This window comes from Conger conger, chromosome 17 (genome assembly GCF_963514075.1).
Source record: "Conger conger chromosome 17, fConCon1.1, whole genome shotgun sequence".
Lineage (NCBI taxonomy): Eukaryota > Metazoa > Chordata > Actinopteri > Anguilliformes > Congridae > Conger > Conger conger.
In genome coordinates, this window is record NC_083776.1 from 20,508,729 (window position 1) to 20,525,222 (window position 16,494).

At 44.1% G+C, this 16,494-nt stretch overlaps 1 protein-coding gene across 1 annotated transcript; it reads left to right on the forward strand.

The window, feature by feature from the left end:
* Positions 1-317: 317 nt before the first annotated feature.
* LOC133116942 (protein Wnt-6-like) lies at positions 318-15,879 on the forward strand. Its single transcript, XM_061226973.1, has 4 exons — positions 318-960; positions 6,469-6,689; positions 12,300-12,601; positions 15,418-15,879. Exons 1-4 carry the CDS (start codon positions 884-886, stop codon positions 15,877-15,879), a joined length of 1,062 nt encoding a protein of 353 aa, XP_061082957.1. The 5' UTR covers positions 318-883.
* Positions 15,880-16,494: the final 615 nt, after the last annotated feature.

Sequence of the window (16,494 nt, forward strand, 5' to 3'; positions counted from 1 at the left end):
ACACAGGCAACCTGAAATGAGCTCATCTCATTCCGGAGCGCTCTTATTTCTTTACAGTAAACAAAACACTAGAACCGTTTCTTTTTGTCTCCGTCCTCCTTAAGCAGAGGTACTTCTTGCACTCATTCAGCTTCATCCAGAAATTATTCAATTTTTTTTTTTTTTGAGTGACAGTAAGGACTTCTTTTGGCCCGGAGCGACGTCACGCCGGGCGGGAGATGAGTACATTTCTTCGTAAAGGCAAAAATACATTCTCTCTTGAAGGCTGCGGGGGGAAAGACCTTCGGTGTGAGCATAGCTGAAGATGATGTGTTTGACGCCTACCTGTAGCCGGTCAATCCGAAGCCACACTCTGGCTGACTGGCGGAGAGTAAGACTCACAAACGGAACTGGTGTCAACGAAGCTTGAACATTTAAAAAACTCAAATGGATATATTTTTTCACATAACGTTTTGGCTGTTTTGCTTTTCTTTCCTGTGACTCCTGCCCGAGGTCTGGCTCCGTTCCATTCCCCCGCGGGCTGTACGGATCCTCGCTGCCAGATTGAAATCGCTGTGCTATTGGAATTTGGGAGTTTTTAGTTGGGGCGTGCTTGTCACCTTCGGGACAGTTCTTCTGGTCTTTGGTGTTGGTAAGCGTCAAGGCTGACTGTATGGCAGAACGATGTTACCTAGCTAATTTCACCACGGATATTTCTGTCGATTCCACTGACTTGTCGAAGTGAACAATGTGACCGAATACGAGCTCATTGGACACCACGCATTTTTGGGTGTACAAAATTGCACGAGACGTTCCATGGAAACTTCTGCATGACAGCCACAAAACTTAGCGGTTTTCATCTTGCAGTTATTTCATATTTCTCCAGGGACCCACGCTCAGCAGGATGATTCTACTGTCTCGAACTCAGCTTGCCTTGTTTTTTATCCTTCTGTGCCCAGTGAACATTATCGGCTTGTGGTGGTAAGCTATCCTTCGATGCACATTTGACATGTTAATTGCAATTTTCGACGCTAACGTTGGGAACTAGCATGATTCGAATATGGTTTTGTTTAATTTAATTTAATTTAATTTGATTTGATTAAAAAAAGGAAAACGCTTGACATCCAGTCATGTTGTCACTTTCCAAACAAAACGTATTTTAAAACTTTATTATTTTATGATGGAGACGGACGGATTAATATTCCGACAACAGTGAAATTTCTCACTTCCTTTACATTCGTGCCAAATGCACAAGGTCTTGATTTTACTTGATATTTTGACATGGTTTATCAGATTACAAGATTGCATTTTAAGAGCATGTATTATGTATTACAAGAATTTGGCAGTAACGTGTATTCAGTTCAGCAATTATTTGCTATATATATATATATATATATATATATATATATATATATATATATATATATTCATTCTTCATTAATTATAATAATACTGTATGTGAGCTCCCTCATACACAGAAAGCTGGGGAACACATTATTCCTACTTTGATAAAATTATTTAAGATATCATTGTTACAATATTTTGAGTACATGTAAAAATGGCCTGCACAAGCAAACAGACTGTTCTATAGTTCTACAGTAATTGCATGCAGCTCACCAAAATGAGCATATTTAGGATACAATCTTCACTATTTTAGCACAGTAGACAGAGCCCAAGTTGGTTAGCACCCATGTTACCATGTAATTTCCCTTTCAATGCAATTTGGATTGTTTAACATTAATGCCTTATCATAAAAGGAAAGTCACTACAATATTTTAAGTTTCTTGTAACATTTTCCGTGTCACAGACAGTAAGATATATTAATTGATCGTATCATAATTTAAATGTAGAATTTACCATTACAACTGTTAACATCGAACAGAATCCTGCTGAAAATCTTGGGGTGGGGGTTCTATGATGTCTCGTGGCCGTGGAGGTCTGTGAAGAGTTAAGTTACAGCCTGTGGTAAAACCAACGAGACAAGAGGGGTCAGTGTTGGAATTTCAGGTGGACCTCGAGGCAATGAATATATGTCATCATAAAACTATCCTCAATTCAGCATGCTGAAATGTATTAAGTTTAAAAGAAAAACCTTAACTGATTTTGTGCTAATAAAGAGACAATTAGTCCATTAAGTCCTCAAATAAATGACCATTGGTATCATGACTTCATATTTCCAAGAATACCCCCCACCCCACCTGTAGCTCCTCTCAAAATCAAGGTCAAAATGCTGTTTGCTAAACAGCAAGTCCCCTCTTTGATAGAGAAAGGAGAAGTCGTTCTCGGATAGCACACCTGGACTTTGCAGAGAAAGCCGACCAGGACAAAGATGCTTTCATCAACAGGCTGAACTGACCCTCTCAGACGTTCCTCAGCTGTGGGCTTCAAGGCTAAGTTCTGTCTGATATACAGGACACCACGCCATGCGCGCTGAGCATTTCAGAGGCGTTCCCAGAAGCCATGTAGGCTCAGCACATCCTTCCCAGACTATCAGTCTCTCTCAAATTATCTAGGGAGAGGACTGAGGCTTGCTGTCCAAGGGTTGGTCACCTTCCTTGGTGTCGCTGAAGATCCTCAGCTGCACATTCTAAACTAGCCTGTCTCCTCCAGCATGTATGCACCCTGTACTGATCACCCGTTGAATGGAACCATATTAAATTTGACTACTCTGTGTTCTTTATTTAATTTTACATTTTCGGTAATTTGATTCACGTGAGTGTTACAATAACTGTCTGTCTTAAAGAATAAGTAGCATGAGTTAGGCCATTGCGGAGATTAATTAAACCAGTAATGCATATGGACCAGAAAGAAAATAAATACACCGACTTCAATTTGTAACTCGAAGTCAAGGACGAAATAGATGAAGGTTGACACCGTGCCTATAGGATATCTCCTCACTGATCTGTAAGCGAGACTGGATTTTTTGGAAGCTGGTGAGATTCACAATCAGGGAAGGAGAGATGGGAGCAGATAGCGACGGAGCGGCCGGGTTTCGCCACAGAGCGAGCGTACTGCGTTTCACCGCCGAGCATGTGGGTTCCTCCGGTTTCCGCATGCTTGGATTTTTCCGCCGGGCGCGTCTTCCTCCCCCTGTCCGTGTTTATTTGGAAAGGAGCGTGTGATGGACAGCAGAGGCGCATCAGTGTCCTGTTGCCGCTGAGCTCCAGTCATTTGATTTAGTGTTGAGTTCTAGCGAAGATTGCAGCGTGGCTCCCAGCCACCGACCGCAAAAAAACCGAACCCAAGCCACTCGCCTGCGTTCCAGCCCTGTCGTGACTGACTTCATATCCAGCATACTTTGGGGATTAAGGAGGATGAAATTCGCTCATTTCAAAGCGAATAAAGGACTTATCTATGGCCATTCTATTCGTGATGTAACCTGAGGTCCTCGGCAGGGCAGATGGCCCAATGAAAAACTTGTCTGCATTAGGAAGGAATGTTTGGAGAAGTGATCCTTATCGCGGTTTCCGTACCCTATTTTCTTCCTTTTTATCTTTGGGATTTTTCACGCATGTCAGTGTCCCATAGGTTCCTGATCGCAGGTACAACTTTACATCCTCAATTATACCGCGATTAGACACTATCTTGGAATTATCGCGTTCAGGAGCTTCTCTTTCCGAGATAAAGAAATGCAAACATGTCACACAGGGCAGAGACAAATTCATGACTTCCTATATCTCATCTTTTTTAAGCCCCTGATATAGCTCGTATACCTTATCACGGTGCATGTCAGGTGATCTGTTCTTCTGAGGGTCTCTCAGGTCATTGTGCGCTGTGACTAAACACTGAATCGCCTTGACTGGGAGACAGCATATCTCCATATACAGTGGATAGTTCTGGATTTACTCAACGTTTGTCATCAAGTTTGACTGGCAATTTCAATTGTAAGCTTCTTCCCTCAAAATCATCTACATTCTTTTTGTCAAACTGAAGGAGAAATGTCGAATGAATCAAAGCTGTATTGTTTGAACCATGGCATCTATTATATGCTCCTCCTAATCAATTTAATTTACTGTTCTGTCATTTTGATTTCTTTGCAAAGCAGCAATACATTGAACAGGCTTTCAGCTGTTTTGTGCTTTTCTGCTTATGAAGCATTACTGTTTGCATACTCTGGATTGCTAAAATAGATCTCAAAAACATGTGTGGCCATATGTGATATCAACAAATGATCATTGCAAATATATCTTCCCTGACCTAACCACCATAACATTAAAATTGTGTGGGCAATTTATCGACCGCATGGCAACACTTGTCAGAGCATTAAAGTGCCCTCGGGTAATGGAAATCTTAATGGAAATTAATGTCTGACAGTGGAAAAATGAGTTACCTCTCCCTTTAACTGAGAAACATGGTGCGGGGGAAAAAAAAGCTTTCCAACACCGTCTGCTTTCTTCTGTTTTTTGAACAAGTCTACACCTCCTGCTGTAAAACCGAGCCCCGTTCTTTTCCGTGCTCCTTCAAGGGCCGTGTCGGAGCTGCGTGTCGAGGCTGCGTGTCTGGCAGACGTTCTCCCGCAGGTTGGGAGGCCGTGGCACATCTGCTAATCAGCGCTTACGAGCGGGCAGGGCCTCCGCTCAGGGCCGTATCTGCAGCCGTAATAACACAGGGGCGGTTCGAGCGGATCGCTGTGTGACCTACCCGCAGATACCGCGGCGTGTTCCTCCTCGCGCCGTGTCCATGGAAACGGTGTCAATAAATCGTCAATAAGTGGAAGGGGGCCGATCGGATCCAAAAGCTGTTAGGGCCGAAGCCAGAGGACTTGGGCTCGTTCTCGTGCATACCATCGCCGAGGAGAAGTCACAGAGAGATGTTCTCATCGCAACTGTCAGCTCTCGCAGTTACACCCACTGTCCCGCTCGGAGCCGCACGAGGTGCCGCGAAACGTAATCTGTTTACGTAGGGTCGGCAATTATCTCGCCATTATTTGTATCCTCAAAACATGTCAGGTTTTCCTGAGTTCAAGTATAATGGTTACTTTTTATTAAATGTACACCAGAATGTCTCGACACGCCGTTGTTCGGTTGTGTGCAGACTTGATTGTGGAGCATAACATTACATCGTAGTTAGTAATGGAAGTCCATGTCTTTAGGGTATGGGAGAAAGTAGCCATTGGTACTCAGCAAATTGCTAATCTGGATTAATTATTTGTCGTGAAAAAAGAGTGCGTGCATATCTGCGTATCTGATACTTAAGATTTTTTACCGCCACATGCATACTCACATTTTAGCATTTTGTTATTTTGACAAAATAATTATTCTTAGACAGTTATGATTTACTATATTTAGCCCATCATTACAGTTTATAAATGGTTCCAACTGAAAATGATTTCCCGATAGCACCGGGAGGAGCCCCGTGGCCGAAGCAGCTGTGTTATGCATCTCTTATCGTAAAAGCGACGCTGGGTTTTCAGGCCTTCGGTTAAACGTCTTGGCTAAGTGACGAACGATGCGGACGAATGCGTTATTAATCTGACAGACTGGCGGACCGGGGCAGAGAGGGAGAGGCGGTGAGGTATTCCCACAGCCGACTCCCTCAGCTGTCCTCCCGATAACAACCGGCTTCATGGATCACGATCGCGCCGGCGGAGTTATTAAACAGAGCGAGCGGGCCGATAAGTGCCGTTCTCACATTACGTCATAACAACCGTCAGGGGGGAAGAGCTGCTACGTGCCCCCAGGGCGATGAAGCCTGTCCCTGGACTCCCATTTGAAGCTCTAATAATTGATTTGCCCAGCTGTAAACACGCATCTGTCAACGCCTCCTGAGATACACCGCCATTCACACACTCCTCTGCGTTCAGCCTATGGGCCTAATCGTTTTCAACAGCGCTTTCTCTCCTGAGTCCGGGCCTGCTGTTTGAGCTCTGACAAAAGGAGAAGTGTGCCTTCAGGATGGTACAGTATGCCCAGAATGCATGAGAGTGTGCACTCGTACATTTTGAGCATATTGTACTCTGCCCTATTATCTAGCACCATGTGATGGTCAAGTGTTGATGTTGTGTAGTGCTGTAGTGTTGATGAAACCTGATATACACCAATATAATATTTCTATTTCTATTCATTGGAATCTGATTGGCCGTCCTGTAAATATCAAGGCATTCATAGTACAGTATATACTGCAAAGTGCATGGCCAGTCTAGTCCATGACATAGTGCTACAGTGCCTTATGTCTATGGTACCGTCTAATGGTACAGTGTTGGTGTAGTGTTATAACCATTCTAATGATGCATTGTAATGTTATATCCTGTCTTAATAGCATAATGGAGTGCTATAACCTGTCTAATACTGCAGTGGAGTGTTATAACCAGTCTAATGGTGCACAAGAGTGTTCTAACCTGTCTAATGGTGCACTGGAGTGTGATGGCCTGTCTAATGATCCATCTGAGTGTTATAACATGTCTATTGGTGCAATGGAGTGTTATAACCGGTCTAATTGCACATTGGACTGTTATGTGCAACTACTCTCACACTCTGTTGCTTTCTGCAGGGCCGTAGGAAGCCCCTTGGTCATGGACCCTAACAGCATCTGCAGGAAGACCAAGCGACTGGCGGGCAAGCAGGCCGAACTGTGCCAGAGCCAGCCCGAGATCGTCAACGAGGTCGCCAAGGGTGCCAAACTGGGGGTGCGAGAGTGCCAGTTCCAGTTCCGTTTCCGTCGCTGGAACTGCACCAGTCAGAACAAGTACTTTGGAAAAATACTGCAACAAGGTAAGGAGCCATCTTCTGTGAACAGCTCTCCTGCAGCAAAAACTTGAAATAATATCACTCGCACTCTTAGACACGCTTATATGAAGTAGGGAGAGAAGTATATAATTGCAATGCATAGGTCAGTATAATTATCATGCCACCTCATCATCCAAGGTACAATGGCAGCATGTTATCCGGGACCTGTGACCTTGCAGTTCAGAGTCCATCGCCCCAACTACTACTCCTCTATGTTGATACATACCAATGCCTTGATTTCGGACGCATGGGAGAACAAGGAAAGCGGTTGTTTCTGAAGCAGACCGATTTACACTTGAGTGATCCTCTTCTGCCTCAGATTGCACTTAGAATTATCTCCAAAATTGCTTCTCGTAACCATTGATCCTGATGTTTTGCAGCCCTTTGAAGTGACTAATAAAATAATACGGGCCCTGCCGCGTTCTCATTTTGATGACTTTTTTTGAAGATTCTCCGCACCCTTGTACATTATATTACACAGAAACCAGCCTTTGTGTAATCACAATGGGAGTTCTGTGGTTTGAGCCGCAGGGTAGTTCCTACACTCAACCAATTTATTGGTCCTTTCTGCCTCTTCTTAACTTAAGGTGCCAAAATACAAACTGCTCTGCTAAAGTCACAAAACACCCAAAAAAAACATACGCCTAAACAAGATTAAGATGATGTGCGATCCAAGACTCACTCAGTTAAATCCTCTGCAGAAAAGAGGAACTACTTACCATTTAGTCATGATTGCTTGTGTTTCACATCATATCCAAGTCCTATTAGTCATGTTGAGGCCTGTAATCTTCTGTGGCAAACCTAAGTAGTCTGTGGGCGCACTAACACAGTGATGTTTTCTCAGTGAAGAACATGGGTATTACACAGATACCTCTCAAATCTTGTGGTTATACAGTGTACATTTGCTCCTGGAAACACTGAAACATTTTTTATTGATGTCTACCAGCAGAGGGCAGAGCTTCAGGTTGCTGGTTTTGAGTGTGGTTCTGGACTCTGAGTGCTGCTGCAAGTGCAGTAATGTTCCTCCTGTAATTTTGCTGTGTGTTAGCATGGTCATATACCCCCAGCACATGGAATGATCTAGTCTCTCTTCCTCACGGAGAGTGTGAGGAATGTTTACAGAAGTAGCTTCTCCACCGATTTCGTTCACAGCGGAGAGGTATTCACGTCAAGGCAGGATTAAAGAAGCACATCTATCACTGTGTCTGGAACAACCGTGTAAAAATTGACAGAATAAGAGGAGACGGCTGGATAAGATGGAAATGAGTCATGAAGTCCCCAAGACCTCTTGTGATTTAAGTGCTTGTCCGTTTTTGAAGAATCACTGCCATTGTCTTGCCGTACCTGCGCGTAACGAACACGTGTCAGGGCTGCAGAGAGCCTGCGCAAAGTGGCTTACATTTTTCTCCTTCTGCAAAAATATCTCCGGGCTATTTTCTTCCCCTTCTCGAACATATAAACTAAACCTGGGCGCTTTCTTGGCCCCGGAGAGAAAACTAATTTCGCCACGGTTTGCGTACCTCCTGGCTGCTCAAACATGTTGTCTCTGGGCTGTAATGAAGCAATTAAGGATGCCCCATGACAATACGTGGTTCTAATAGGAAAAATAGCGATAATGCTCGAGTGTGGGCAATTTATTTTACCCTTTAGGGAATGTTGCTCATAGTCTCATTCTCTGTCTGTTATTTCCTCACATGCCTTGCCTGATACTGTTTTTAAATGTTGGAAGCACATTTTTTTATTAAAAAAAAGAAAGTATTATTTTATTTATTTTTGAAAAAATGTTCCAAGGTATTGCCACGGCAATGTACGATGCTCGCGCATACCGAGCGGTAATGTAGAGGCACTTCTGAGGGCTTCTTGGCAGCTGGCATTTAAAGAATTCCAGCCTGGCAAAAAATGTGTAGGTGTCGGGTTGTTTGCGTCGGCGCAGGGCATGTATTCAGATGTCCTGCATGATATCACGCTTCAGGTGATGTTTCTTAATTCCCCAAGTAATCAAATATCTCAGACGCATTCGCCCTCGCATATTACTCCACCATGCATGGAGCTGTTGTCACAATAGCATGACTGTAATTACCTGTGAACCCGTTTGTGCTGCGAGAGGAACAAAGAACTTGGCGTAAGGGGTATGAACTCTCGTGGATCCCGGTGTGAGAAGCATCGCATACCTGAAAACAAAGCTCGGGACGGCGTTGGGAGTGTGGCAGGAGGCGATGCGGGGGCCTCGGTTGTTAAACTCGGGGGTTTGTGGGTGAAACGCCGGGGCCATATCAGGTAACAGGGTGGTCGCAGAACAAACACACTGCAATCCCTCCAGGGCAGACGGTTATGACAGGAATTAAGCCAATCGTCTCTCTTGTTTCATCTGTATAATCCAATTACACACCTCCAAACATGCGCAGAATGCGTCCCTTAAACGCCAGCATTCAAGGTATAATTAAAGACCCCTTTCAGCCCATATTAATGATGTTCTACTTCCAATGCTTTTTCCTTTCTTTCTTTGTTCTGAAGTGGTCATAAATTTAAAATCAGAATTCAAAGAGATCAACAGACAAGTCGCAGTGAAAGCAATTAACCGATTATCTCTATGGCGGTGTGACTTCAGTCGCATAGACATTTTTTCCCATTTAGGAATGTATATCTTTCCAGGAGTAACAGAGTATGATGCATACTTTGGGATTACTGGCTGTGTCTCTATGTGTCTCCAGTTAATAAAATGGATTTCAGGTATGCAATAAGATATGTGCAGAGATTAATCTCCCCTGGACGGGAGCACATAGAGGCAAAGTAAATCAATCAAAATTATTCACACCTGTCAGGCTATGTCCAACCTGCAGCAGGGCCTCCTGTTTTTACGGGGGTAAGTTTTTTTTAAAAACTTGTGTGCATGCATCATTGCCTTAAAGATTGAGTATTAAAAAAATATTTGCTAATTCTTGCAGAAGCCCCTTCTGGCATCAGCGACTCAATGAGACAGGCCCGGGCACAGGCCCGAGAACAAGTGTGTTTGGAATTTGTGTCCCGGAGGGGACTAAGAACGGAGCTGAAATCAAGAGATTTTAATACGCCTTCATAGCCCATGTCACTCATTCATATGTGACATTCATATGCATATATAGCCGTTAAATACACTCCCCGGGGGAGACGGTAACATTCAAAATTTGCCAAGCACACCCACGTAAGTATTAAACAAATATTAGCTTAACCTTTCGCATACCTAAACGATTAAAATGGCGGACTTCTGTTTTTACAACATATCCCTTTTCATTGTAAGCTTGGCATACAAAATGTATCACCCAGATAATGCATCTTATCTGTTCATTTTACACTGAATCAAAACACTTTTCCATAATACTTCTCTTTAATTCAGACGAATGGAGTTCAGGCTTCGTTCTGCTTTCACAGTGATTAGATAAAGGACAATTGTATGTGCTTTGGATAGCATGAGAGGATTAAAACTGCATTAATTAAAAGCTAAAACAAAAGCTTCACTCACGTTAATGTTTTATTTGGTCTTTCCGTGATATGATTTTTCCGCCAATATACTTTCTAAACATATCTGATGGGCATTGCTCTTGGTCAGTTGAATATCTCTTAAGAGACCTTTGGAATGCCTGTTCATTGTATGGGCAGATAAATTGACCCTCTGATATTCTAACGGTGGGATTTTTGTTTTTCCATGGTGGGGATGTCTAGCAGGCGAGCTCAGGCACTTGTGGGTTTAACTGCGGCTGTAGGCTACTCTTCCCTCAACGTTGTGGAATCCTCTGCGATTTTGATTAGTTCCACCCTGGCCCACCTAGCAACTGTTTTCAATTCCATTGCCTTCAGATCGTCACATCCATAACCCGCTCCCCAGCACCGCCCTTTCTGCTACAGTAAGCCTGCTTGTCAGCAAGAGGCCTTTCTCTAGGCCACAGAGACCTCTCCTGTGGCCGACTGGGCAATAGTGGCGTCACTGCAACAGTCTCAGTTCAACCCGGTGGGAGAAATTTATTCTCGACTGGATTGCGCAACTCGCTCGTTGAGAGGGTACAGCAAAGCCGTATCAGTGGGCACGTGGCACTGATGAATTGCAAAGCTAAAATGATTAGCTAGGTAATGTGTACATGCACTTTAGCCAATAAATAATTCCAAAGATGCAGGTAGTTGTCCACCCATAGCCTTCAGGTGAGAGCAGGGACACACACATATACACACACACTCACACATGCTTGTTTTTGCTACCTGGTGAGGACACACATATACACATACACACACACACACACACACTCACACATACTTGTTTTTGCTACCCGGTGAGGACACACACACAGACACACACACACACACAGCGCTGCAGGGATATGTCCCCGGTTGTGTGGACGGACAGCTGGTATTAATATCGCCTCGCTGGACTCAGAGCCCATCGCACGGCACGAGCACTTTCCGCTGTTTTTTATCCAGCCCCACCCACTAAATCCCACTATACGCACCCAGCAGCACGCAGAGCAGTGGCTGTTTGCACACCGCTCCACCCTCCATCCTCATTCACACGTATTCATAAACAAACTACTCACAGTTCATTATTTTCCTTCCTCTACCCATCCATCGCTGTTGGTGTGAGGTGTTTATATCTCTGTGAGAGAAAAATGTATAATGCCCAGATTTTCTGACCAATTAAACTGACTAAGTATGTGAAAAACTGGATGTTATTATGGTGCTGTAAACACAGCGGTCCAACAATTTACAGCGAATGTGCGGGGTATGTAGATTGTGAAATGAGGAGCAGGCAGCTCTGTTCTTTGGCACGTGTTTGGCGGTGAGCCTTAGTTAAGCAGTCACTGCTGTGCTGCTACATAGCGTCAGTGATGCTAGACACAAGGCAGGGGTCAGTGTACCAGACCCGGGTTCAAATACGATTTGTTATGGATTCAAATGTCGTCTTGGAAGAAATTAAATAATCGCAAAAGTGTAAGCCCTGCGTACCTGCTCCTCCTAGCAGGCTGAAATGCACCAGGCAAGATCAATAGAGCCTAGTAAAAGTATTTGAATCCAAAACAAATACTATTTGAACTCAGACGTGTGTTCAAGATGGCAAATGTTCGTGTGAAACTACGTTTGCAGAAAACTGCTGAATGATTTTAAGTTCATATTCCATTTAGTTCACCACCAACAACCTTTTAATACAAATGGATTCTTAGGTCTTAGGTCACTTAGGTGAAACAATGCAAGCTAGCAGATTAGCTGTACTTAAATTGATTAAAGTGCATTAGAACAGCTGAAAGATTGTCAACTGTTGTTGCCTGTCCGTCATTCCGGAGGCAACCATTTCCGTCTGCTGAGTACTACCTTCTCATACTGTTAGCTAACATTTGTTGTGAAACAGAAAAGTTTTAATAAGTTGGCAAACATTGGCAAACGTCGAATGCCCATCAGGTCTGCAGGTCTGATGCGGTTCCCTGCATGTTCTCTGACAGATATCCGGGAGATGGCGTTAGCTAACGTTTGTTGTGAAACAGAAAAGTTTTAATACGTTGGCAAGTGTTGGTGAACGTCGAACGCCCATCAGGTCTGCAGGTCTGACGCGGTTCCCTGCCTGTTCTCTGACAGATATCCGGGAGACGGCGTTCGTGTACGCCATCACGTCAGCAGGGGTTACCCACACGGTGACCCAGGCCTGCAGCATGGGGGAGCTACTGCAGTGTGGCTGCGAGGCCACCCGGAGCCGCGCCCCGCCCAAACCCACCACGGGCTCCGGCACCGACAGCGTCAAGTGGGAGTGGGGAGGCTGCGGGGACGACGTGGAGTTTGGCTACGAGAAGTCCAAGCAGTTCATGGACGCCAAGAGGAAGAAGGGGAAGAGTGACATCAGGACGCTGATCGACCTCCACAACAACGAGGCCGGACGATTGGTAGAGTACCAGCCCATCCCTTACCTACCGTTAGTGTAACGTACACTGCGGCTTAATTATAGGCCTAATTAGATGAAAATGTACCATATATGTTTAAATGAGCGTTACATCGTAATATTGGGGTCATATCGGTATTGGCAGATTAACATGGCCAGTCAAATATGTGTTATTGATATCAAACCTCTAGTTTACTCATGGTGATGTTGATGTCATGGAGTGATAATAATTCATATATTTTCATAATATCTCAGTTTAGTTTGTATTACTTTTTCTGTTGGCCCAGATAGTTTTTATGTGTGATGAAGAATATTTTAGATATTTACAGAACCAACATCCTGCTGGTTTGATGATGGCTAGTAGAGTGGTATCAGTGGGTTTATGGATTAAAGGAAGAAAATACCCTAAAAGCAACTCTAAGCAGCTTGGACAGTGATGACATGTCTCCAGAGGCTATGCATATAGGCATATTATTTATGGACAAATCGTAACGTAAAGGTCTGTATAATTTTCTGCTGGTACAGCACTCATCACTTCCCAAGCAGCCCAAACTCCAGAGAGCTGTGATTTAGCTGCAGCAAGCCTGGCCAATGGGTAGCTACCACACTGCCTGTTCTCGCATGCCTGAAATTAGCCAAGCTACTTACGAACTGATATTGAAGCTATGATCACATTCAACCATGAAAGGGGAGAGAGTTTCAGCTTATTTGCTTTATTGATTTAACCCTGCATTTACAGTACAGATGAGGTGGCGCAACAGATGAGGTTAAGAGCTCAAAGAGGAACTGGTGTGACACCCCATTTTCATGAGAACTGACCGCATTTTCATTAGATCTGGGCTGTCCTAAGATAGTTGACAAAAGTGACAAAGATTTGTCTCTTTTTTTCCTACAAGTTGGAGTGGCACAAGCAGAGGCAGAGTGTGTAGTACCATTGATACAGGTATTCATTTCCTTGAGCAAGGTGGTGTGCATCATAGGAAAAGGCAAAAAATAAGATTTTATGTACTTTAAATTAAATTATAATCAGGTAATATTTACACATAAAATCTCTGCTTTGGAGTCGAAGTGTAAAATTGTCTTGCTTTAAATCACACAGTCATTCACTGTGAAACTATCAGGTTTTGAGATGCTTCAGTCACAACCGAAAATACATATCATCACACAAAACGTGTCTGGGCCAATCAATCAGGTACATACTGTACTTTAAAACTGAAATTATATAAATACTTAAATGTACGTTAAACTTTAAAAAAAAGAAAGAAGTAAAACAAGATTAGTCAAAGAAAATATGGTGTGAATTGGTTCCAGGCATGCACAGGGACACCTGCTGGTGTGGAGGTTAAATATCAACATGCAATTCATGACATATATTGACTTGACCTCACTGAACCATTGAAAGTCATTATTTATACCATTAAGAAAAGCATTATCCAAAATGCTATCGATTTTTCCTTTTTTACATTTTGTTTCTGAACTATACATGCGATCTGGTGTTTTCGCAGACTTGGCACACCGTTGATTTGAAAAGATGTTTTTGAAAACACTTCTTCGTGACTCACTGATGCGTTTGCATAACTTTTCATGTACAGTCAGTTTTTTATTCCCCACACCGATGTACTCAGATTGTCAGGCCCGAGCGACCAGATAAGACAAACCAAAAGCAGCTGTGTGGCTGGGAGAGCTCGGAGACGGTGTGAATTACACTTACTGGCTACAAGAGCTGTTCACACGGCCACTGAAAACCAGCCCTTTTCATTAGACTTGTCTTTCACGTCAGAACCTTTTCATTTTTAAACAAACTCGCAATCGTTGACAAGCGCTGTCGATGACCTCCAGATTCAGAAATTCCAAACGGATTTGTTGTACGTAAATACAGTTTCTTTCACTTCAGGTTGCTCAAGCATATTTGTTCTCTTTAAGGACTACACTGTTGACACAGGAATTGTACATAAATATTAGCTATGACATAAATATAAACATTTGCTATTACATTTCGAAGCTACTGTGTGCGTCTGCTGCCATTCTTAATTAAAGGCATTCAGTAATCATTCAGTAGATACGGGATAGTGGAAGTCGCTGAACTCGGTTGTTTTGAGCTATCTCGCGCCTTAGCGGCCCGTCGAAGACGAGTGGGGAATGTGGTCTCTGTTGTGCAGTACGCCTGACTGCAGCGGGTAATTATCTTTAATGCTAATAAACTGCTGGCTTCTCACCTGAGCTCGCTGTGTGTCCGCGTCGCTCCATCACACCGTGAGACCCCGTCTCCCACCGCAGACTCGTCTCGGCACGGGGTCAGAGCAGAGAGCAGGTGTGCGACCCGGCGAGGCAGAAATGTCTTTCTCGGTGGATTAGTGACAGTTCTCAAACTGCAGGCACGCATGCCCATCTTTCTCAAAATGAGAAAAACATGTAAAAGTTCGTTTCAGTTCTGGGTGTTAGAGAGTTAGTTTCCTTAAAGGAATAAAGCAATAAACATGCCATAAAGTATCGGTTTAGAAAGTGCAGAGATGTGAACAAAATAAAAATAAAAAAGAATGCAGGGACTGCACATTTCTTACTCAGAAAATCATGCTTTAACGTAATATTTAAAAAGTCTTTAAAAAACAACTAATTGTCAAAATAAAATGCAGAGTAAATTTTGTAAGTATTCTCTATCTATCTATAATCTATCTTTGGTTAATTATCGCTGGCCTTATCAAAACAATCTCGCAGTCAAGACCTGTGAGCCTTGGGACTGCCGGAGGGCAGAGGGGGCTGAATTCTTTCAGAGCAGCGTCTGCCTTTATCTCACCAATCTGTCTTTGTGTCTAACTACAGGCGGTGAGGAATTATATGAGGACCGAGTGTAAATGTCACGGGCTGTCTGGTTCCTGCACACTAAGGACCTGCTGGAAAAAGATGCCTCACTTTCGCGAGGTGGGCGACCGCTTGCTGGAGCGCTTTAACGGGGCCTTCAAGGTGATGGGAGGGAACGACGGCAAGACGCTCATCCCCGTGGGCCACAACATCAAACCGCCGGACAAGCAGGACCTGATCTACTCGGCCGAATCGCCCGACTTCTGCCTGCCCAACAGGAAGACGGGCTCGCTGGGCACGCGCGGCCGCGTCTGCAACAGCACGGCCATGGACGTGAGCGGCTGCGACCTGCTCTGCTGCCAGCGCGGCTACAGGGACGAGACGCTGGTGTTCGAGGAGAACTGCCTCTGCCGCTTCCACTGGTGCTGCGTGGTGCAGTGCAAGAAGTGCTCCGTCCGCAAGGAGCTCAGCCTCTGCTTCTAGAGCTCACCGCGAGAGGAAGCAGAACGCAAGGGAAGAGATAGCAGGGGCCCAACTTCTAGAACTAAATGGAAGTGAGAATGCTGGATCTCAGCTTCTTCGAGAACTCAGTTGAAGAGAGAATACTGGGCCCCAGCTTCTAGAACTCTCTAGCTCCGAAAGCTGGATCTCAAATTCTAGAACTTTCTCGGACAGCTGTGTCTCTCTACCAGAATTTACCAGAATAAATAGCTTGGTCTCAGCTTTTCAAATTTTCCCAGTCAGAGAGAGAGAGTCGGGTCTCAGTTTCTTGAACTGTTTAAAATCAAGAACTGGGCCTCTGCTTCTAGACCTCCACGAGGAAAAGCTGAGACAAAGCCCATTAATCAGGGAGACTAAGTGCTCCGCATTCCTTCCTGGTTCCGCTACAGACCTTTAATCACTTTTGAAGCTGTTGATTAGTCAAGGAGATAGAACTTCCTTGGCAGACTCTTCAGTGCAATGTATAAACAGTTTGATATCCTGATAGGTACCGTAAAGAATCTTGCCGTTTCAGTCTGTGGAACTCCACAGGTCAGAAACGCTCTCCGGTTCTGGAGCTGGTGCGGCTGCTTCTAGAGCAGCTGAATGGAACTTTGT

Excerpts from the sequence above, each read along its gene's own strand:
- LOC133116942 (XM_061226973.1), top strand. The coding sequence starts at position 884 with ATGATTCTACTGTCTCGAACTCAGCTTGCCTTGTTTTTTATCCTTCTG. Across the intron at positions 6,690-12,299 it reads TGGAAAAATACTGCAACAAG|ATATCCGGGAGACGGCGTTC; the intron begins GTAAGGAGCCAT and ends GTTCTCTGACAG. Across the intron at positions 12,602-15,417 it reads ACAACGAGGCCGGACGATTG|GCGGTGAGGAATTATATGAG; the intron begins GTAGAGTACCAG and ends GTCTAACTACAG.